We start from the raw sequence: 24,353 nt of genomic DNA, 5'->3' as shown, positions 1-24,353 counted from the left end.
ATAACTTCGTCGAATATGCTCATAATTCATTTCTATTAACAGTTTTTAGTAATCGTTATATAATAAATCGCAAATAGAAAAAATGATTCGTCTTCGCCGTTTAAACAACATTTTTAACAAACATAAATTACAAATATTTATAAACAAACTCTCGCCAATCACTTTATCGTCTAACGATGCATCGAAGTCGATTATTTCACTTTCAGATAATACGTGACTGTTGATGCTTTCTCGTTTCTGGAACAAAGTGTATTCTGGCATTATAACTCCATCTAATATAATTTTTTCTTCTTCTTAAATAGTGTATCGCTCTTTATACGCTCTTGCTAAATCGTTTTGAATTCTTATTCTCTATACACGTCGGTGTTTGAATCATCTCTGATACTTTCTATGCACGTAACTTTTAATTATGTACGATAATACTTAATATTGGACAACTTATCGAGAAAGAGTAAGTAGTATTTAATGATTGGGAATGTTCACCTTCCCTCGGAAAGAGCTTAAAGAAATAAATGTTTCGTGTGGTACAAAGAAAATATAAGACACTGTATTGTATAACAGCTACACTATTCAAGCATGTATTACAGATAATTAAATGCTACATATGGTTTTGTTCAAACAAAATACAAAATAACCTTGTCTAGGTAACAAATTCAAGGATCAAACAATATCCAGAGAAGCAAACTGACTAAACATCTGAAAGTGAAATAGTAAGTTCTCAGAAATGACAATCATCCGAGTCTTGTTTGTCCAAGGAAAAGAGTATTCTTTTTTCCAACGACTCCTCTTATATCACTTATCTTTACCGCAAGATTAAAATCTCTCAGCAACTGAGATTCTTCTTCTTAAAGACAACCCCTTAATAAGTATATTTTGCATCTTCGAGAATTTTTTTCCGTTAATCTCCCTTCTTCGTGCATATATCCTTCGAATAAAGGCATAATGATCTGCATAGAGACATTGTCTTAAAAATACTGGTTCTCTGTTTCTCTCCACCTTTTTGTTCATGGAGAATAAACAATCTAACATTTCTACAATGTACCTTGGAACGTGCTGACAATATTTTAGAATACTGTGAACTAAGATATTTAAACCTGCATAGGCACGATATAACAAAGAAGAAAAGATATGGAGCGAAATGAAAGAATATCTATGTACATGATGCAGCACATTTTGTTAAACCATAATAATTAAATTAGCTGCAAAGCGATGACAATAATAGTAAGAGGAATATTAGGAATAATCAGCAAGTCTAATAATTACACTGAACATTTAACATGGAAGCAATAAATAGTCAAATGAGAATGTTGAAATTTGCTTTACACGCCAATAGTGTAAAGAACCACCTGCATCTGGAAGGTGCGGGTAAATAATTCCCAGAAAACACAGAAATGATCCTTACTCGAATTAATGAAATAAGTGTCGCTTTTAATTATTATATTACTTATCTTATTAAGATGTAATCAAGGAAGAGGTAATCTTACACACTTCTCTTGACGTCTTCATGCTGAAACACGAAAAGTAATACTCATGAAAAGTATTGGCAAAGTTCAGAGTTGTTTTTAAAACGTTCCGTAGCAAGCACACTCGGGCAGGTTCTACGAATATACGATTATTTTTTTTTTATCACTAATCAGTCAACATAATTATATACTTAAAATATCTACATTTAAATCATACGCAAAGAATAAAGTTGAAACCGTGTTTTTAAGTCTTCAACGATCACAAATAATTCCTGATGATCAAACAGCACTGTATCTCACCCAATGTTTTGTTATTCATTTCCCGGTGTTACTGCTGGTAGTGGTAGAGCGTATCTTACAACATTATTCTTTGATATATAAATTTTGCTGCCTATTAGTTTAAATTTCCTTAATATTGAGTTTAATAATAACTCCAATTTAACGTAATTAACGTGCAATTTCCTCGATTGCCGAAGCAGTTCATCTAACAAAAGAACATCCATTGACGGCGTTGATTTCAAAAAGGGAACACGAGGTTGTCATTTCTTTTTGGCTGGATTCCTTTGTGGTGTAGATGGTCTTGTACTTTGACCTGTATTCATTGCCACAAATTGATATTTCGCTTTCTTTTCCGATGGTTTCAATATCTGCGTGTGCACAATGAGAAATATACGTGAATAAAAAAGGAAATATACACGTGCAATAACATACAGTATGATCGCAAATTCTACCTGAAAACTGCACATCAGGGTTTCATCGACGCTCATCATTCCACCGGCGTTATCGAATTCCCCACAATAATTTGGTGCAGAAAACAGAGTAACCAATTGACGTTTTGCAAAGAATTCATAACCATCTTCAACTACTTGATGTGCTCTACATATTAAATCCATATCGTGACGATTTAAAAATTTAGAGACTACGTCTGGACCGAACGTGAAAGAAACACCTCTATCATTCTCTCCCCACCCCTATAAAATAAAAGATAGTACTTCATAATACAGCCTCATATCCGATACTAGTTGGAATGTCAATAATACATTCTCTTACAGTCACATAACGAATGTGGAAGAATAATACAAATTTATACCTGGACTTCCTTGTCTGGATCCGACCATAACAGGTCACAGAGAAGGCCAGTATCAGGTACATCAGTTGGGCGCATAATTCTTCTGATTTGTTCCATGTTCTGTTATATTAAAAAAGAAAGAAAGAAATACCGAATTAGAAATATTTTTTATTTAAATTTTTTATATAAATATTGTTTATCTTTAAGTATCTGTAATATATTCTTTATTCCGTAAATATTGAGATAGTTCTTTATCTGTAATTAATCACTTTTATACCTCTTCTATACTTTACAATATTATCCATAAAACTCTTAATAAATGAGTATTTGTATAGCATATTTTGTCACCATTAACCTTAATAAAAGGAAGAGCTTTTCATTGATAATTCTTAATAAAGAGAAGACATAATCCCTTCTTTATATACAAATGAGCCAGATAATAAAAAATCAATACTTCAATCCATAAAGACATTAATACTTCATTAAAGATAAACACAGTATGAACTTTTACTCTCTTCCTCCTTAGAGTATAAATAGAAAATCAATAATTGGAGCATCATGTTTGTTTTTAAATTTCTTTCATTAATGCTCACTAGAATCCTTTATGAAGTAGTGTAACACTATCAGCTGTCCACCCCTGAGACTAGGTATAACAAAGCTTGAATTTTTTTTTGAAAAATAATAAAATTTTATGAGACATCCTCTGCAGATATTGATATCATTAGCAAGCAACTTGTTTGCATTATTCATAATAATAACACTTATAATCCATTATAACATTTTTAAAACGATATTAAAAATTTCATTTTAAATAGTAGTACACCGCGTGACGGTTTATATATCGTCTAATCATAAGTATATTATTATTTATATTGTCTGTTTAACATGTCCTAAAATATGACGCTAAAAACGAGTAAAAATTAAAAATATAAATATAAGAGAGATCGTTCCAAAAAACTTCGAAAAATAAAATGTACGTTAACTCGTATTTAGTAAATGCATCAACAGTAGTTTCAACTCGTTACGAGGTGCTCTTTAAGAAGGTCATATCGATTTTAACACGATCCATCTGCACGCAACGTTGCAGAAATCGCCTCCCTCTTTCCTCTTTAAAAAAAAACTTGATCCTCCGTTGAATATTAGAAACGCGTTTCGAAATAAACATTTCTGCTGCAATTAAAAATAATAATAACAATAACAACAATAATAATAATCATAGTAACACACAATTCTCTGTAGTTTACAGTTTACAATTATCTCGAAACAAATCATCCGCGCATGACTGAGGAATATATATGTATTTATGTATACCACGACTTAATAACAAAACCGTTTCAAGTTCATCCAATTTTATTCCGGAAGCTTTCAGAACGATCAATATTAAATGATAACATCGAATCACCTGTAGATCTGGACTGAGCCCACCATGACAACAGAATATTTTTTCGTCGATGATCGCAGCGATTGGCAAACAATTAAAGCAATCCGTGAATGTTTTCCATAGTTTGACGTTGTACCGTCTCTTGCACTCGTCGTAGAACCCGTATATCCTGTTTATGCTGGCGCACTCGTGATTGCCGCGCAACAAGAAGAAGTTTTCCGGGTATTTGATCTTGTACGCAAGCAGCAGGCATATCGTCTCCAACGACTGTTTACCCCGGTCAACGTAGTCCCCGAGGAACAGATAGTTCGCCTCTGGCGGGAAACCACCATACTCGAAGAGTCGTAACAAGTCGGTGTATTGTCCGTGAATATCGCCGCAGATCTTAAGCGGCGCCTCCAATTCCAGCAGGATCGGCTGCTGAAGGAAAATCTCCCGTGACTTCAGGCAAAGGCCGCGCACTTCACCCTCCGACATTAAGACGGTCTTTCCTGGCCGGCTCCCTCTGACTGCGCCCAAAAATTTGCACGTTTAAATGCATTTCTCCTAGCGCCACGCGGACGCGAGACTTCGGTGAGATTTGTTTCACAGGTACATCGAGCATAATTCTACACTGGAGCATGAAGGTGTCTGACTGCCGAGAACCGAAATTCAAGGGAGCAAGGATAATACGATTACTCGGATTTCACGAATTATCGTGTTGTCCTGGTTCGGGTTTTTATTGAATGTAGTACTATCCGATACGTTGGGGGTTGCTATTCCAAAACAAACAATTTTGATTACTCAAGGTCATCAAGGTCACGTGATCAAACCATAAAAATGGAAATCGTGTCTGCCTGTTATTTGTGATGAAGGAAATGACCTTGAGGGGACAAAATCTTTTTCCCCGATTTAGCACTTTCATCTCGAGCAATGAGATCGTACTTATATGATAGATTGGTGCATATGAAGTGTCTTTTTCTTGAAATTTAATACATATAAGCTAAATGATACTTGATCGAAGATCGTTGTACACAAGTGTAAATAAAGTATTTATCACGGCTTTCGGATATGAATCTACGCATATGGATCGGTGCAGGTTTGTGAAAATGATCTGTCGCAGAATTTACCTTGATTTTAAAACGCAGTGTCAAGAATTTTTGTTGTACTTGTGTATTTTTTAACCGTATGAAGCGCGAAGTTACGTAAGCAATTAATCGTCGAAAATAAGTGTTAAAAATTATACGCACACTATTTCGATGAAATGCATGAAGCGTTACGAATGAATTTGATTGGATAGAAACGACGGTTTCATGTGCACCGACCTAGCATCACAATTTGTCGACTCATACGTTCCCAATAGTTTGAAGAAGGATCAGTTTTAAAACATTTGAAAATAAATGCGAGACGAGTACGTCTTTTCTTTTCCAGAATCACACTCGCGCGAAAGAAAAATCATTTTTCAGATGATGCAATTGTTCGAGGTAACGAACAAGACGGTTCGATAATAAAAACATCAAGCTACGTAATATAGGTTTTCTCTTGATGCAATAATAGCGAATACGAAAGCTTTGTCGCAAACTGTAGTTATAATGCTTCAAAGGGATTAAGTGGCTATATGAGTTCGAATAGTACGCCATACGAACATAAACCTGCGGAATACACTCGAAAACAAAAGCTCAGAGCCAATTAGACAGTTATACGTAATCGCCTAATCGTGATATTCGGAAAACAGGCTTATGAATATGACTAGTAAAACTAGGACCCGAAGACATCAAATAAGAAACGAAACAATTTCGCGTGCAGATAACTCTTCAGAACCTTGTACCAGTGTCACTGGATTATTTATAGCTATGAAGGAATTCACGGTGCGGTTAAACTGGGCCGATGGTGGTTATTGGAAAACTGCATATCGGCAAGGTCACATCACCGAGTATCAAAGCTTCATGATTAATGGAAACAATGTTACCTCACTTTAACGAAAGATACAAAATTCAAAAAACAGCAAAACATGAGAAACGGTTTCTATTAATATTACGGTTATTTATGGAAATGGGGCGAACGATAAAAAAAAATGAAAATCGTAGTCATCGTCGTGGTTATATTTGATCAGACACGCGATAGTTTGGACTGGTCTCTACTCACGGTACGTTACAGTTTATGTATTTCAATAATCTTATTAATTTGCGTACAAATATGTACTTCGCATTTACGTGAGAAGATTTACGAAAATATATAAACGACAATCCTGCAGTGCACGCAGAAAAGATCAATTTGTTTCATTGCAAAAAATGTATGCTTCGCCAAGCGTTTTACATCTTCATTCTAATTATAATATGTTTTTTGTAAGAATTGTCTAATCAAACAATGACTCATATATATTAAATAAGTCTCTCCGCGCAAAGATAATGAATGCTTCATGTTTATTTATAATACTCACAAGACAAACAAGACATTCCTAACAAATATGTTCGATAAAGTCAACGTTGTAGTTTATATTTATTAACTGAACACATAGAGAAGAACATATGTTAGGGTATACACATTAAGGCTAACAATATATTTATGAAGATACATTCAAGTTGTGACATGAGTTCTTGAAAGAGAATATTGTCTAATTCTCATAAAAGATAGCTCATTCGTTAATAGAAGGTGATAAAGAAGCATACACATGGTATTCTCATAAAAGAAGCTAACTTATAAGTCAACACCGACAAATATCATACTGAACATGCAGTTAAACAAATTTTCATTCAAGCAATATATTGCGTGCAAACTGAATTGTTACGAGTTATGTCCTTCACATAAATATAACACATTATTTGAATAGTTATTACTTTACAAACACAGGTCTAAACACTTCGTTAGACATCCAACTTTTAGTGTTTACATTATGGAGACTAAGTTTGCAATCTTAATACAAAGAATTTCTAGAGAACTGTGAGAAAGATGACGAGGTGCAACAATACCAGAAAAGCTGAGGAAGATATTAGTAATGCGATGGCAAAATCAACTTAGAACAAAGATGATATCTTGGGTGAAGTCCGATTTGCAGGTGCCACAACACTATATCTAACTTCTACTTCATTGAATATTGTATATCATAAGCAAACGATAGCGAGCGATCACTCACGACGTTGAGGCAGGAAAAGTCGCAACTAAAAAACGTAAAGGAAACTACGTGGGGTGGTTTCCTTGTTGCGTACCGACAAAATCCGACGAGAAAATATCTTTTAGCTTGGCTTTCTTCTGAACCTGGTCTTTCTGCGTGTGGTATACTTTACCGCGCAGAGTTCCGACACGTAGCATGAGAAAGAGAACAAACAAAAAGAAATAGTTTTGCCTTGTGAGAAAATAAAGAAAAGTAGGGGATAAATCCGTGAACAACTGGCATGTACGAATTACGACTGCAACACTGGAAGATCGATATTTTTTTTTTTTAAATTTACAGACCGCCAGTAAAACGAACTTCCAACGAACGAGGAAAATCAAGAAAAACCATTTGCAGATTCATAAAAACACAGATATTGAACGTCATAAAGTAGACCGCGCACGACTTAATTCCTTCTTTCGGCTAAAAAGAAACGTATATGCTCGATGTACGCGGCACGACTTCGCATCGAGCAATTTTCGCAGGGTACTTTGGAAAAACTTTTGATCAACTGTACACCAAATCGAAGATAAGATTTCCGGAAACAACTTCACACATTCTTTTCACCGAGGCTCTTTTTTTATCACGTACCTTCCAACAATCTCTGTATTAGGTTGTCGACGTTCAACTCGACATCCGCCATTTTTTCTAGCCACTGACTGACTGACCCGATGTTTGTAGCTAGATGAGACGTGTGTATACGCATTTACTAATATATATATATATATATATATATATATAATACATATATATATGTACTGATTATGCATACGTATGCTGTTATCGACTGCCGGTCCTATATAAATATAAGAAAGATCATAACAAATCAAAGTTGAAATCAAATTTGCAACAAAAGTATTAACAAGATTAAGATTTTGACTTAGACCCTTGGCACTACAGTGTAAAACATAAAACAAATTTTTTCAAGCTGATTGTCTTCAAAATGTTTTTATTTCATATTCTATCCACTTCTGGTTCACAAATTACTTCAGTCTTATTCTCATTGTCAAATTACAAATAAATAAATTACTTAAAATAAAATTGTACTTTCATTTCCATATTAACTTAAATAAAGTGAGATTTTATTTGGATAACAATTGATTTGATTTGAAAGTAGACTATTTACTATTTGAAAGACATATTGTAATAGGTACACTCAACATTGTAGCAAATTCCAATTTTATAATTGTAGTACTCTCGGATAATCATAAAATTGATTTCAAAACTATTGGAATAATACTAAAGTAAGAAATATGTATGTTATAAGTGGTAATAATGAACAAAAACGTATTATTCTAGTTGAGCACTCTCAAATATGTATAAAATTGTAATTGGGTAATAAAGTCGTAATACATTATATTTACAATAAATAAAAGACATCATTAATATTTTTATCTAAACTAAGGTGTATAAGTGTAATATATTTTTTCTGTACATTTAATAAACTAAGAAATTAATTTCACAATTCAGAAAATTATTAAATATTTAATACATAACTTGTATTAAATTTTTACAATAACCTAGCTATTTTGTATAACAAATTATTTATAATATAACAGTGTCAATGTACATGTTTTTTAAACAATCATTGCAGCTGCTGTGCGAGATAGTTTAGACAAAAAAGTGGTAATATATTGCTTCAATTAATTAAAAATATTCATTAGTTCATACTAACTTAGGCATATTTTCTGTGATAATCTGGCGGTGAATCTGCATAATCTTGTTGAAGATTGAAAAGTTCAACATTATTTTTCTGTAAGTATTGTAAAAAATCGTGAAAATGTGATAGTAACAGCTGTATGCTTCTTTCATCTAATGTAGTATATGATAACATTCCACCAAGCCTCACTGCAAAAATAGTTTAATTTTATAGTAACGCTTTTTATTATTTCGCGAAAGCATTATAATTTTTTAATTTGAATAAAAATAATACCAAATAGCCTTAATAAATGGAATGCACCATATAATTGACTGGGCAGTGTTTCAGGATTATCGTTCATAATTTGAATAAATTGTGGACGTTCCCATTTATATAGTAATTGCAGACCTAACGATATATTAAAGTATTCACGAATACCTTTAGTTATTTCTAATATACTTTCCCTGAAAATGATTAATTTGAAAATTATGATAATACAGAGAATTGGTATATATAATACAGAAGATAATAAAGACTTTTGCATAAAAATACCTGACAGAATCATTTTTTCCCAATGATTTTGATTCCACATAGTCATCCAGAATTTTGTCAACTGTATTTTTTACAGGCAAAGCAGGTAATTTATGATGTTTCAATATAACTTCTGATTCATCTATAAGTACAAATTTCAATTCCTCTGGAATCTTAATTTTAACTTCCACCTTGGTGAGATACTCTTCAGTTTCACCAGATGGTTCCAATCGGCTGCAATAAATATCAATTACCTTACATGTTTCATGCAATGTGCTATTTTTGTACAACTATTTCAAAATAGACCTGCGTTTTTTACGTGGGGCATCTGAAGTAGAGTCATGAGATGATGATGGTGTGACAGAGCTACTAGTACCTTTGCTAAATCTACTAACACTTTTGTCAACTGTTGCAACAGGGGTGCTAGCTCGACTATCAGTATCTTTTTCACGTCCACCTTCGCTCCTACGTCCTTGAGTTTTAGAAGATGTACTACCTTTTTTATTTTTTTGTGTGGATTGTTGATTTGAATGTGCTCTCTGAACCTCTCTTTGTCTTTGTACATTTGCTTCATTGTACTTGAGAACTCTACTTTCGGGAACCCACTCATCCCAACTATTTATATTACGTTAATACTTATAAATTCATGTGATCATAATGGATTAATGAAATTTGAATACTCACTTTTTATTCCATCCAGCATAATGAATGAAATACTTAATCTGTTTTTCTTTAGTAATGGAGGATTTTAGACATTTTGCTTCATAAATTAATGGGCCATGAAAACACAAAACTTTCTCTCCTACAAGTGATCACATGATTATTATGAATAAGATTAAGCATTAAAGGCAAATATAAAACTATAATTAATATCTAGTTGTTAAAATCCATTGAATAGACCGTGGAATTTTCCGTAGAGTTGTATTAAAAAATAATACATGTACCTTCTTGAAATTTACATTTTGGTGGCATATTCACGTCCTTTGAATTGCTTATTTTGACTGTTGGTTTTTGAGTCGTCAGTTTTAAATGTCGTCTAAATTTTATAAATATATTAATAATTCGCACCAACAATAAACAATTGATTTCCACTGATCAACTTAGAGCACAACTTTGAAAACGGCGTCCCTGCTTTGTCTTAGATGTCGTATATAAAGGTTGATACGCAATGTAGGCTAAGGCACTAGAAATGTAGTTCCCATGCTAGAGATTTTTCATCTATGCAATTATCTAGCTTGCGCAACGAGAAACGTAGACTCGATTCAAATTTAGTTTAAATTTTAAATATTTATACTATAAGAATGATTACAAATAAAAATTTCAATAATACTTGGTCGAATTAAAACAATATTTTTCATACCAAGTATAAAAAACTCTTGAAACGAGAATATGAGCATCATTTCGTTTCTATTTATAACAAAATTCACAATTTGTAATACCGTTTTTGGTTATCAATTTATTGTTTGTCCCAACTTATAGTATATGGCTATAATGGACATGTATGAAAGTGAATGATAATAGAGTATGGTTGTACATATTTTATATTTAAACTTTATTTTTGTATATAACACCGTTACGTAAATAAAACACCAAAGTGTACGGAGTACGAGATGCAATCTCCCCCACAGACGATGCGCAAATGGCTAGCGGTCAACGGCAGCGCCAAGATAATCGGGGGTACTCAAACGATGCGCATGCGCAGTTCGTTAGGTAAGTAACAGATGGATGCGTAGCTTTTAAATCAGCACAATAATCAAGCTATTATACATTCCTGAACATTCGTTTATCAAATTCTTATTCGAATCAAATATTAAAATCTTAAATAGAAATTAAAAATTGTTTTAGTTATGTAAATTCATAATATTCATTAATCTGCTGTTGACCATGTATGACCACAATCACTAAAATTAAGTTTCTGCATTTCTTTTTCATCTCGTTATATACGTTAAACCTGCATAAAAAATATTTCTTCTGCGTACACTTAAGTATTCACTAGTTTGATTTAAATGTTTCGAAATTGTGTAAACAACAATTTAAAATCGAATTGAATATTGAGTGTTCCCCAACTATTTTGAATAAATGTATCCTGTTATTTTTATAAAATTTACAAAATAAACGAGATTTACTTAGTAGGTTTTCAGATGTTTGTACAAAGTAAGCAAAGACGAAGGTTATGGAAAATTAAAAACGTCACATCTCCCTATGACGTTACACAAGGTTATATTTTGTAACTTTCTCTTCTCTTTTTTTTACGATGTTCTTTCGGCGGGTCGTGCCCGTAAAATGTGACAAAATTCTCGTTCGTAGTGTTGGTACATACATCATTCAATTTTTGTTAAGACAATCGATCAGAATCAATTTTTCTTTTCACCATTAGTTCTGAACAGTCTCTCAAATAAATTTGAACAGTGGTACTCGAACAGAATTGCTGGCTAGAACCAAGTGTCAAAGAGTATTGACGCACCTCTGAAACACATTTTTTATCGTTTATTTGAACCATTACGGATCATCGCGTAGTTTTTTCGAAATAATAATTTATTTTCAATTTTTACTTTCGCGTAGCCGCGTTAAGTAATAATTATAAAAGTCCCGTTGAACGAAAAGAAAAAAGATACAAATACGAAAAAAGTGCCACTATTCGACAGACTGCCAGAGGCGGGTAGAGTTTCACGAATATCGGGTTAAAAATGGAACGATGGACTGCCATCATAATGATAAGTTATTATAAAAAGATCATGCGAAGTCTGAAAACGGCGGAAACCGTAGTTTTTATGTGGTTACTGTTTGATGTGTTATCACACTCTTCCAACAGAGTACAATATTGATCAATCTTATTATAATTAAAATCCTACGTATTCAGACTTTGAAAGATCCTTTGTAAGATTCAGGTAGAAAATATTGTAACTTCTCACTGGTGTGTCTGTGATCGAAATCACTGACCATTAACATTCGACAATCATTAATATCATTCATTACACCACTCACACACATTCCATGCACTCTGTTTCTCTCTTTGCTTCCCCTCTCGTTGCACGATGCATATGAAAAAAGCGCGATGCCACCAGTAATTGAAAACGAAAACGAAACTAGTACAATCCTCTCTGTTGCAGATAGGTATTGCATGAATATTGTGCAGAATAACTGTTTGCAAGTTTGTGAACAGTAAAAGGATGAATTATGCTGAGATCTGTCACGAGTAAATTGAAGAAACGCTATATGTTTCGTGAACAGACATTGAAGATTGTACGACATTCTTTTTCTAGAGTAAATAGTATCCTCTTAAATAAATATATACTGTCGATGCAAACATTGAAGCGACAAAATGCTTTGTTCATTGATTTTGCCTATACCACCTATATTCGTTTAAAAATAATCCCTAGTCTTCTTTGTACATGCACGTATTAAGTAATTCACATTTATATTATTCTGCACAACATTCATTTGACTATAAAATGTACGTACTTATTACATATACATATATATAATAAGTGAATTTATAAACTAACATTCTCTCGTGTAATGTTTCAATAATAATATTAATAATAATTAAAACTAACTAATCGATATCTCGTGATAACCGTTAATGAGGTGTCTGCAGCATCTCTGTTCTTTTTCTTTTCCATCGGGATCGTCACGTTCTTATTTGTATATATGTATATATATTTGTATTATTTACAATTGCAGAAGGGTGTGATCATTATTGTGTAGGCACTATGGCTTTGGACGTACACTAAGTTGTACGTTAGGGTACATCCTTAAGAGACTTCCAGTTGAGACAATTCCTTCCAGTGCACTCTTGAATCCTTCAGGAACATCGAACAATATTTAGGTTGCCTTGGCATACGTTAAGACAGGAGAAATTTTCCACGCCGTTTTTACGCGGCTGAAATCAAGTTGCACTGGCGCAGAAATTCTCTTTTGAAAAACCCCTTAAATCAGGTTCAGAATAGTACTGTATCCTGAATGAATCTTAGACGTTTATCGTTACAATTAGAATTAAATATGCGTTTATATGCGACGATACAGCCTAAGATTTTCTGTTCTCTTTCTTGTACGCTTGAGTTCGTCTCCGTGTTCGCGACCATCATTGAAGAAGCTAATCAACACGATGTACATAGCAAGACTGATACAATGGAATCAGTGTAGGATGACAAATTTGCCGAAAGTTATTTTTCCTCATCTGCATCGAGAGATAAATTTAATTATAGTTCCGTGCATCGTCAAATCGCACGAATTCGCTATTGGAAAACTCGACCAATTACAAAAGTATATAGAATAAAAACTATGCCTTCCTGCCGTTATTTGTTCTTGGTTTTTTGTTTTTTTTTTTTTTTTACAAACGACTCATCGATAAGCTACTATGCATCGACTGCTTTTAATAAATTTATAATGCATTCTTCCGGACGGCGGTCTCCCGCTTTAAACACGATTTAGAAAAACAATTCAGTCCCAGTGATAAGAGAAGACGACCGTCCGGAACGAGAACGTTTATTTTTCTTTTTTAATTATCACGTCAATAGAAACATTACACTAGGAGGGACTTTTTGATGAATGATTCCGCGCGCTACCGGTTCAATTAATTTTACAATTCAATAACCACAAAAAACCTTTGTAGCTTGTTGTTCGACACAGGTCCAGTCTCTCTTCTCTTTGAAATTTCAAATACATTCTCCCTCGTTTTACTCTCTTACTTCATTTACAATATTATTACACATTGCACAGAAAAATGGCTTTGCTTCGCCAGGCAGCTTTACAACTTATTCCAGAAGCTTAATCGGTCTCGACCGTATCAAGTCGAAAATACACGAGAACACCGCGTTAACAGTTTGCGTGTGATATGTTTCCCCTCTGCTTCGCGGCGCGTTTTTTCATCCGTAGAAATCGAATTTTGAAAGCGACCGACATGATACTGTATGCTGATGATTTGTAAACGTCTTACGCGTAGAACGAATCGCGATTTAAACACTCTTTGACGCAAGACCTTCTTCGACAAAATACTATTCGGTATTAAATCGTTACGCAAATCGTTACGAATCACAAAGTCCTATCTATACTTCGTATTTACATTCGCGTATTCTTCAATAGAGCTAACAAGCAAAATCATTTTACCAAGTCGGCATTATCGGTTTTCAGATTTGATTGTATTTAAAACGCAAGGTATTCACGATCATCCTGTTCATACGGCATCGATGCGAACTTTGCTATCCTAATGAACAACAGACCAAGACAGACACTACACAATGCTACACTTTCTCGCTCTAAACGAACAGCACGTGAAATGAAAACCGCCAATTAGAGTACCGTGTAACTTGAAAGCGCAATCACTGAATTAACGAATTATCCTCTATCCGTTTGAATACTAGGGAGGCGAACTCAGAGAGGTAGTCCAAAAAGACAAAAGTGCTGTCACGATGACGATGATAAGGATGATATTTCTAGAATTTGAAATCAAAGAGATCCGAAAGCCCTTCTTCCGTGCCTAACGAGAATGAATAGTCATTTTCGGAAAGAGGTGGTTCCAAGGACAGCAGGTGTTCTCCAAAATCGAGAATACTTAGATCTGTAACAAAAGAGAGAGAGAAAATGGTGGGCTTGTCCACTGTTATCAAACACCTCCCCTTTTAGATGCCAATGATATTTGCTTTTTCAAATTATTTTATCATATAGAAAAAGTTTGATTAATCACAGTCTATGACCATATTATATGAACATTAATTCACAAGTAATTAGAAAAAGAAATAATAAGAGTCATTAGAGGACTGATTGAATATTGTTGTATTAATTGAAAAATACCTGAAAAATAATTATTAATTTAAAAATGTCGAAACAATATCAATGTGTATGCTAATCATAAGAATTACACATCAAAGTATAATTTTGTAGGCAGATGACAAACAGATTGCTTAGTTGTGTTATTAAAGGCAGAAGTATAATATTGAAATTAGATTTTTGCTTTAATGCCATCTACTATAATAGCCCAGCACGAAATTGAGGTATAACAGATAATTTTAAGCTATTGAATGTAAGAAGCAAAGTAGGAGTATATTTAGTATTACAAGGTATACGAATAGTAAAAAAAACACATACTTGCATGGAAGTTCAAATAAGCCAATAATTGTTTTGTCCACGAAACGTACCTTTGCGCGATACGAGCTTTGTTGTTTGAAACCGTTACCTAACTAGAACTCTGCCTGTGATGTGATTTTAATTTTTATAACACACAAGTCACAGCCAGAGCTCCATCAGGGTACGGCTATACTTCATTCTTGAAAAGGCAGAGGACAATGAGAGAAAGATAGCTGGAGTCAAGGAAATTTGAAAGATGGAAGTTAACTCTTGCTATCTTCCTTTCGAAGAGATTACTTTCCACGGAAAGTTAAGGTAGTTTGTTGTTAGCATGCACAACGTTTCTTTCAAGTTCATAAATAAATGTAATATTTAATTTATGAGTACAATGTTATAACACTTCTTATTTGCGCAAGAAAGAAACGTGTTCTTTTGAAAATATCTCAAAAGTATAGAGACAATTGCAGTGTGAAAAGCATTTATTAGAAAAAAAAAAGAAAAACAAAAAATGAAAAGAATATAAAGATACATACACATTGACAGAAGAAGTAATGATAATTGCCGTTGAAGAAGATATTGCATAAAAAAAATTCATAGAAAGATATTAATATCGCAATAGGTTTGATAAATAAAGAAAAATATATGCATACAACGTTCCAACTATTATTAAAGCGCCATTCATTATACACTAATATGTTAGAATGCATTAAAAACAAAGCTAAAGGATTAGAAAAATAAATTAAAAAACAAAAAGGTGAAAACAAACTTATGATTATACACAAAATATACAATTTTATATAAAATTAAATATGTACATCTTTGACTTGTATTTTTATTTTAATCGCCAATTAAGGAAGTTGTATTCACCTCATTGTGATTGACAGCATTTTATGTCTAGCACTTGTAATAAAATGTAGCAATGCATACAAAAAGCGTACATGCAAAGCAAAAACAGCATACATAATATGTTACATGAAATTTTGAGAAATAATGAAGAATTAACTAAAAATCATACCATTGATTTAATAAAAGTATTAAAATTAACATTGCATATAGATGCATCAATTAATTTTTAATCATTAAGTTTCACTCTTTTAGAAGTATTCGCAGATTTAATTAAAAATAAACTGTAACAAATAGATTAGATTCTAATAAATCCTAATTCAAAAGATATACGCGATCCTACCTGAAGTGCTAATTTGATCCTCCGTTTGGAGTTGGAATTTGCCGCCACCCATTGGTCCGTAATCATCGGATTCACACAAAAGCGCGTCCCTCATGCCCGCTAAACTGGTAACCGCAGATATAACTGGAGTACACAAACGAGTATTCAACGAACTCTCGACAGAAGGTACTGGTTCGACCCGAACCCCACTTCCTCCATTGGCCAACAGTTCAGGAGGCAGATAAGGTATATCGGATTCTTTTGACGAAGGCACAGGTTGTGTCGTCGTGTACCCCGGATTAGGAGACGTTTTAACTGCAGGGTCATCAGGACAGAGGAACACCTCTATTTCTCCATGAGATGACCTCATGTGCATTTGAAGCTGCAACCATACAAATGATATTTCAAATAAGTATTATAAATACAATTTCAATCACAATACAAGTTATTTTTGTACACTAACTAACAGCTACCTTTTGTTGACCAAGATTATTGATAGGTTGTGGAACATGAAGAGTGGCTTCTGGCGGAGCCTTCACTGCCATTATAGCCTGGTCTTTGTACATTGGGACAGAACGTAAATCGTGATACGTTACATAAGCGTATTGTCTGTCTGCGCAGAGCTCCCTAAGGTTTTTGTCTGCACCGTGAATTAACCGATCCAAAGTATTTTCTTTAGCTTCTAGATCCGCTACTTCTCTTCTGAGATCAGCAATGTCATTCCTGTCATTTGGTAACTGACCGCCTCTATAAAACACGACAATCACATTCATTATTTGAGTATCAAAATTATTTTTAGTATTTAGTTTTAAGTAAGCAGAAAATAACATACTTCCATTGTATATTGTTTTTACTTTTCTTTTCCAATATACCTATGCCTTCCAACACATTTGTAATGTCATATATACGACGTTTCTGTACTTCCAACTTTTCAGATGCTACATTTAAATCTACAACACCGTCTTGACTGCTTTCGACTAAATGTATGAACTTTTTTGTAAGTAAGCTCAGTGATGTATCATATCGCGTTCGTTCTACTGTTTTACCTGAAATAAACAAATAATATTTCTTTTCCTAGAAGAAATGAAAAATAATGTATTACGAGATAATAAGAAATAAAAGTTACTTTTAGTAGGTGTGTGGCCAGTTATAGAACTTGATCCAGATCTCCTACGTTTACCTCTAGGAGCCTTAAAGGCAGATTGGCTGGGACCTGTTCCCATTTCCAAATTCAGTCTTCGTTTCACCGCCTGAACTGATATTTGCTACAAAAACATACGAATGCCAGTACATTAAATATCATTAATATTTCAGAACAACATTAATATTGTTCAGAAATTTTTAATTATTCCATTTAATATTTAAATAAAATATTTAACATAAATCCCAAGCATAAAAAACATTGCTTTTAAAAACAATTTCTTTCTAATAATTATCAATAAATGTATTGTAATTCTTTAATGATACTTTCTATATTTCAGAGAAAAAACATGAGATTTCAATCTAACTGTAAAATCTGTAAAACTTTCTTTAATTTAATAAGTATATGAATGTAAATACAATATTTACTTCAGTTCTTGGTGGTGGTTGTGTGGGTTTCCTTGTTACTTGATAACAAGGTGTTTGTCCATATTGATGGTCTTGAAGATGGGGACTTGGTGTCTCTTCAGCCACCTTTTGTGCTTGTACTTCATCCAAAGAACCATCGTCCAAAAATTCTGTTTTTACTAAAAACAATGTTTACACACATGAGAATAGTGATATGTTGAAAGAAACTTGTCAAATGATTTACAGTTAATACGTACTCAATTTGGTCTCTGCCATGTCTGGTGTAACAGGCCTGGCAGGATCTTCCAAGACCACCTGTCTCCTTACTCGAGGCATTTTTATAGTTAATAAGAATCTAGAACAGTTACGAAAATATACATAAAGTAAGAGGATTATCAGAAAAATGTCTCATGGTACAAGATTTAAAATGTATACTACTGATAGAGTCAATATTCTAAACGAATCACAAATAATTTTAACTTTTCTTCACCTCTTAAACATCATTACAGGCAAGAATTTTAAATATTATATAAGTACTTGAAATAACGTAAATAATTAAAGAGAAAATTATATGAAATGCGTGTTACACTATATTAGAAAGTTTTCTTTGTATTTTATATAAAATGGTTTTCTATATAATTTGAATTTAAATTGAAAGATAATAAACAAACTATTTGATATTAGTCATTAAATAATTATTTGGTTCATCTTGTAATTAAGTTTTACAAACAATGATTGGAAAAACAAGTTGGTTAAAAGTGATTGTTACTGCATGTAATTATCTATATGCATAATAAACATGTAAGAAGACTAAATTAGCTTAATCAATATACAAAGAAATCTTGTAAAAAAAATCTATGATGAAGAATACCTGAAGCAAGTATTCCATAAATTTATTTACAAAACGCGTATAACACAGGAATAAATTAATTTTCTTAAATACAAAATATAAAATGTATTTCCATAATACTTGCGGACGTGTATTCTTCATACAAATAAATAATCGAATACATTTGATATTGAGTCATTTATTTTTTTTTTTTATTATTACTATATATTTGTGCGACTAAACTATCATAAAATTAATTGTATTTTCATCGACAAATTAATGAAAAATTTGCCCTACTAACGTTTCGAAATATTAAGATTTCGAAGCTTTGCAGAAAACGTGTTCCAAACTCCAGTATCGTCCATGAAGGTTAATGAGTGTATACTATTCTGGCGGACACGTATTTTTCATTTCATCGCCTATATTATAAAAAGTTATTTATCTCGGACAAGTCGATATTTGTTGTTTATTTAATGAAATTTCAAATATGGAAAAAGAAATCGGACCATGAGATTAAAATACAATGTTTAACGAGATATTAGTACCTTGTTAACTTTGTCGGCAATATGCTTTATTATAAATACCATTTGTATATGAAAAATATCAAAAAAGAATGTGTAAATCCGAATAAAATTTCTATCGGTCTTTGTCCCTTCATTTTTAACTTTTTTTCAATGCTAATCAATTGTAAATAAATTGTATTCGGTTGCGAGAGCACTTTTAAGGAGAAGCGACTTTTTAGATGCATATCAAAGAACAGATACCATAGGAAAGAATCGTTTTCTTCTCGAATCAAATAACATTGGTAGAATCTAATAATAGAACTCGGATTCCAAAGAACACTACATTTGTCTCCACAGAGAAAGTGACAAATTTTAATATTAAAATGAAAAAAAGGAAACGAGAAATGATAAGGCAGTAAATTAATATTGAAATTGTGCGATTACAAGTAAACTATTAAGTAATCTATTTAAATTCTTATTTTGTGCATTGTGATTCGTGATTGCTTATTTCACAAATGAAGTTTACAATTTTTGTATTTTCTTAGCTTATATATGGTAGATAATACTATAAAATGGAACAAGCATTACGTAAATGAAATCAAATAATGACAAAATTAAGACGCTGAGAACCTTATCGTGTATAAAAATAATCGTTTTATAGTATAACGAAACGGAAGTGGTCGGACAAGCGGTAAGGTGACAATCTTGTACGAAATGAACATCTGCTGAAAATTACAGATCAGTGTTTACAATGTTCCTCGATACGAGTGTATCACAGCTGTAAATATTGAAAAATAGTAAATAATAATAATAAAAATAAAAAAAAAAAATTAAAGGAAAAACTCTTTATTATACGCGTACATCATAATTTGCATTTTTTATATTCTAATAAATAATCAATTTTTTTTTTAATTTTTTTGCGGAATACTTATTCTTATATAGTTATGCAGTCTATGAAGGCTTTTACATTAATTTATTTAAAAACATATTGAATGTTTAGGATTGCAATCTTTTCGTGAACAAGGTGATAAGAAAAAGATTAAATTGCTAAAAAAAGTACGTCTAAACGTATTGTTCAAGAATGGTATCAAAGATTATCTCGATCATTAACACATGGCGGACAAATATGATCAGTTCACAATTTGGAAAAAGAAGCGACATTTTAACGACCAAAAAGTTTCAAAAAATCATAACTTTGTATGAATTTGAAAATAAAAGAACCAATTATTACGTTAGAAATAAAATATTGTTTTTAAAGGTACGTAGCTAATCGTTTTCATCGTTGTATATACTTAAAATAAATTACACCGTAATTCCCCTAATTTCATCATCGTTAAATAAGAAATTCGATGGAATAAAATTGTTTTCGTGTTTCTTTTATTCGAATTTCATAATTCGATGTTACTTGCTGGTTTCGAAACAGAGTGTCCGCGAAAAAGAGCAGAAAACATCCTAAGGTCCCCGTTTTCAAAAGGCTGGTTACGCGCCTGAGCAGACCCACAGTGCGGCCGTACGAGAATTTTCGAAAAAAAGAGCAAGCGTCTCGAGAACACGAGGCAGCGTTCCGGGTGTGGTTTAAAGAGGCACGCCGCAGAATCGTCGTGTTACAGCAGCCTTGCGTTGTAAGCAGTTTTAGAAGCAACTCTCGGTTGAACTGCGTGGTTGTCTCGTTTTCGCATGTTTAGCCGGGTACACACTGTCGTTCGACGAGATCGCGAGGCCAATAGCACAGTAAAGCGCATTCGAAGGTTGGGAGCAATGCACGATGCGGAGGCATTGATTGGTAGGATGTTATCTCGAAGATAAAACGGAATAGTGTAACTCCCGTCCACGGCATTGGACGTACAACTAGCGTAGCATCGATTGGTAGACTGTGCTCTTTAAAACACGAAATATCGTCGAACCGTTCACTGACATTACGTGAACGTCCTTTGAAGAGGTACGCGGATAAATCCTGTCCCTTGTATGCAAGCATTTTTACAGTTCATTGAGCATCGTAGAAAATCTGAAAAACGTGTTCCATACGAGACAGGAAATACAGTAGAAGTGTCGGTGGATTTCGTGCAAGTAAACCGGGTATGCCTCGTGTGCACGAGGCTTCAGGCCCCAGATGTTAGCGACGAACCTTACTGTCCCCCTTTTTTTTCGCTCTTCCGCTCGTAGAAACCGCACAGGTCGCGAGGTCTATCGACGAGACCCAGATCGTTCCCTTTCTCTTATCATAGCGAAGTGGAAAACGCGCGTAGATCAACACCCTGCCTCACACGTACATAACGACTGCGATCAGCTGTTAACGTCGATCGAAGTTTCATGGGTTGCCTTTTTTATTCGTATCTCTTCTTGAATGTCGCGTGAACGTTCGGCCACGAATAAATAACAAACGAGAGGTGATCGCACCGAGCGCGGTAATGCGTATTCGCGAAATCTACACGCTACGCACCGAAGCGGCCATGCATACGAGAGCAAGCGAACGAGCAAGCGAGCGAGCGAGCAGTCGGGCGGGCGGGCGGACAAACGAGGGAGCGCGATTATGCGAGCGCGCACACACACGCATACCAGTCTCGCAGCACACACACACACACACACACACACACAAAGAAGCGTAGGATTCGCACGCGATACGCAGAGCCGTTTAAAGAGCCAAGCCGGGACTAGAGTATCCCTAGTTAGGCGTGCTACCGGCACGCTCATGAGGAAACGTAGAATCGGAGCACGCTTTCGCGATTGATCGCGAGAGATGCCAGCGACTTTCGACGCACCAAATCAGTTGCGCTCGAAATAACGGTCTTCTTTTTCTTTCCTGCCTATGTGCGCTCCAGTGAGCATATCTTTTCCACGATTGCGAAAAGGAACACCATTCGCGTGCGCGTCGAAACGCTTGCTAGTTGAGAAAACGGGAACTTGTGTTTCGAAACGACCTGGTATTTTCTCGAGGTGAAAGATTACTCGGAACAAATGAATACTGAGACGGTTTGCGCGTGTTTATTCACTTACTTGGCTCTCGAGCGTGCGGTACAAACCGCACAGTATTTTGAGACGGAGGCCCACGCTCTCTTCCGGGAGGTTCAGCCAGCACACGGCGCGGCGCGTGTCACAGCACCGACGAGCGAGGCATATCCTTGCCTCCTCGATGGCAAATACGTCGCCGTCGTGGTCGTGATCGTTGTTGTCGCGGTGTCGATGGCTCTAGATGCAATTTTCACTGAGGCCTGTCGATGACAGGACAGATAAACGTGCCCGGGATGACGAGAGTTAACCCGGTCTCCCGAGGCCAACGTACACGAATGTTTCTCTTGTTTTTTGCTTCGGTATATCATACACACACTTCGTACATACGATTACTCCCTCGCCCTCTCGCGTTTTCTCTCCCTCTGTCCTTCGTTTTCAGCTTATACCCGTTGTCGTCGTCCTCGTCGTAGTCGTAGTAGTTGCGTGGCCTTTATTTCTTTCTCTGTCCCTTTCCCTCTCTCGCTCTTTTCTATATATCTGTTTCGCTCTGTCTCTCTACCGCACTGGTGCGGTGTCCATTTTCTGCGGGGCCGATCTCGGCAATAGGAACGACAGCCAGGCAGACTGGGGCCCGAAATAATCGAGTGCAAGGGCCGAGCCGTTCGACCGATCGCCGTGTTTTCAGGTTCCGGGGAATGTGGAGGTTCTAAAGTTCACGATAAGCCCCGCCTCGACATGATCGGTCGACCCACCGGCGAGGAAAACGAACCTTTTCTGTCGGGGTGTCGCGCGCGCACACGAGGCCGGCTCGTGAGCTGGGCGATTGGATGGACGGGGCTGGCTGGCGCGCTGGCAACTGGCTCGGGCTACGAGGCAGATAGACCTGCCTGTACCGGTAGTAGTAACACCGAACCGCGTGTCCGTGCGCTCTACTGCGCTCTCACAGCGCGCAGTGTCACCGTGGTAGTAACCGTCTACCACTGTTTCGGTATGTTCCTGAACGCGTCCCTGTCACAGTGGTAGTACGTGCTTAGGCGCCTGTCATGTGTCGGTGCGTTCGTGGACGCGCGCCTATAACGTACCGGCGCACCGGCCATCTGCCGGTCGCACACGGGAGTCGAGTACGCGCGCCAAAACCGTCACTTCGCTTTTCTCCGTAACCACCACGCCGCTAGCTATCGCGGATATCCAAAAAGTTCCTAGACCGTGTCACCTTTTGATCTTTTGCCACAATTCTGTATTTTAGCCACTGCTTCAACCACTTTCTCGATTTATCGAGACGACGAGGACCCTCCGGAATTCACGCTGCTGTTTGTTTATACGTCTTTGTGTTAGATGTTCCTCGGGTAGCACTCGTCATTATACTTTTACAGTATGTCACGGTCGTTTAAACGATAAACGTACGAGAAAATCGATGGATCCATGGGTCATTAGACGGCTTTATGGATACATCGAACACACGCGCCAAAACTGTCGCTTTCGTTTTCCACGAAACTGCCACGCAAGCTCTGAGCCATGTAGGTGAAAAATCCCTATACCACGACTTTCACGCGACACGTTCGTATTTGATGGATCAGTTATTCGTTTCTGACACCCAGAAATGTTTTTATATATTGTTCTTAGAGATTATTACCGTGCCAGTCCGCCATGGTCAGGGGTGTGCGCTTTCAGAACAACGTCCACGCTTGATGTTGGCAGTGAGTCCCTTTAACGTGGGCCTTATCGCAGAGGAAAGGGGGCAAAAAGAAAACGGCAACAAACGCACTCCCGAATTATGTAATTCTGTAACTGTTCGAGTCTCTTTCTTCGACTACACACACTTCCGAAGATTGGGAGGATCCCGATGCCTGTCGTTTCTTGCCCGAAACTAAGCGGGCGGTCGTCGCTTCCTTCACGATGGAGGGGTGTTGGACGCAGGGCCGTAGTCTTCGCACGTGTAAAAGTTGGCCTAATTTTTGTTTCCGTTTAGTCTCACGTACGAACCTTTTCAATGTGAGTTGTCAACATGATTATTTATTTACAAACTATATTTTCATCGATTTATCAAAATTGACATTTCATTTACATTAAACATCGATTA

General features: G+C 35.3%; 3 protein-coding genes and 2 long non-coding RNA genes across 11 annotated transcripts; 1 reads left to right on the top strand and 4 right to left on the bottom strand.

Moving 5' to 3' along the window:
• Window positions 1-14: 14 nt before the first annotated feature.
• On the bottom strand, window positions 15-1,966 carry LOC143149180 (uncharacterized). Of its 2 annotated transcripts, none has more exons than XR_012992716.1 (2): window positions 1,764-1,966; window positions 15-1,507 (listed from the first exon to the last, which is right to left on the bottom strand). It is a non-coding gene; the product is annotated as an uncharacterized LOC143149180 (long non-coding RNA). The 2 variants fall into 2 exon arrangements; XR_012992717.1 differs by having other exon boundaries at window positions 15-1,598; window positions 1,764-1,886.
• LOC143149168 (serine/threonine-protein phosphatase PP1-beta catalytic subunit) lies at window positions 15-7,686 on the bottom strand. 2 transcript variants are annotated; one of them, XM_076316327.1, is made up of 6 exons: window positions 7,635-7,686; window positions 7,099-7,170; window positions 3,935-4,422; window positions 2,554-2,652; window positions 2,195-2,434; window positions 15-2,110 (listed from the first exon to the last, which is right to left on the bottom strand). In XM_076316327.1, the coding sequence occupies exons 1-6, from the start codon at window positions 7,684-7,686 to the stop codon at window positions 2,003-2,005; spliced, it is 1,059 nt and encodes a 352-aa protein (XP_076172442.1). In that variant the 3' UTR covers window positions 15-2,002. The 2 variants fall into 2 exon arrangements, with proteins under 2 accessions (XP_076172442.1, XP_076172443.1); XM_076316328.1 differs by lacking the exon at window positions 7,099-7,170.
• LOC143149177 (uncharacterized) lies at window positions 3,292-7,715 on the top strand. Its single transcript, XR_012992714.1, has 2 exons — window positions 3,292-6,038; window positions 6,827-7,715. It is a non-coding gene; the product is annotated as an uncharacterized LOC143149177 (long non-coding RNA).
• Window positions 7,716-8,444: 729 nt separating this feature from the next.
• Window positions 8,445-10,462, bottom strand: Mrg15 (mortality factor 4-like). Its single transcript, XM_076316149.1, has 6 exons — window positions 10,158-10,462; window positions 9,898-10,015; window positions 9,520-9,828; window positions 9,235-9,447; window positions 8,977-9,146; window positions 8,445-8,891 (listed from the first exon to the last, which is right to left on the bottom strand). The coding sequence occupies exons 1-6, from the start codon at window positions 10,183-10,185 to the stop codon at window positions 8,719-8,721; spliced, it is 1,011 nt and encodes a 336-aa protein (XP_076172264.1). The 5' UTR covers window positions 10,186-10,462; the 3' UTR covers window positions 8,445-8,718.
• A 4,168-nt stretch (window positions 10,463-14,630) lies between these two features.
• On the bottom strand, window positions 14,631-22,450 carry LOC143149164 (transcription factor E2F3). 5 transcript variants are annotated; one of them, XM_076316317.1, is made up of 8 exons: window positions 22,319-22,450; window positions 18,250-18,347; window positions 18,014-18,171; window positions 17,571-17,709; window positions 17,277-17,490; window positions 16,918-17,191; window positions 16,466-16,826; window positions 14,631-14,773 (listed from the first exon to the last, which is right to left on the bottom strand). In XM_076316317.1, exons 2-8 carry the CDS (start codon window positions 18,326-18,328, stop codon window positions 14,649-14,651), a joined length of 1,350 nt encoding a protein of 449 aa, XP_076172432.1. In that variant the 5' UTR covers window positions 18,329-18,347; window positions 22,319-22,450; the 3' UTR covers window positions 14,631-14,648. The 5 variants fall into 5 exon arrangements, with proteins under 5 accessions (XP_076172432.1, XP_076172435.1, XP_076172436.1 ...); XM_076316320.1 differs by lacking the exon at window positions 22,319-22,450 and adding an exon at window positions 21,450-21,894; XM_076316321.1 differs by lacking the exon at window positions 22,319-22,450 and adding an exon at window positions 19,955-20,009.
• Between the last annotated feature and the right edge of the window lie 1,903 nt (window positions 22,451-24,353).

This window comes from Ptiloglossa arizonensis, chromosome 7 (genome assembly GCF_051014685.1).
Source record: "Ptiloglossa arizonensis isolate GNS036 chromosome 7, iyPtiAriz1_principal, whole genome shotgun sequence".
In the NCBI taxonomy this organism is placed as follows: Eukaryota; Metazoa; Arthropoda; class Insecta; order Hymenoptera; family Colletidae; genus Ptiloglossa; species Ptiloglossa arizonensis.
This window is presented reverse-complemented; position numbering and strand designations above follow the sequence as displayed.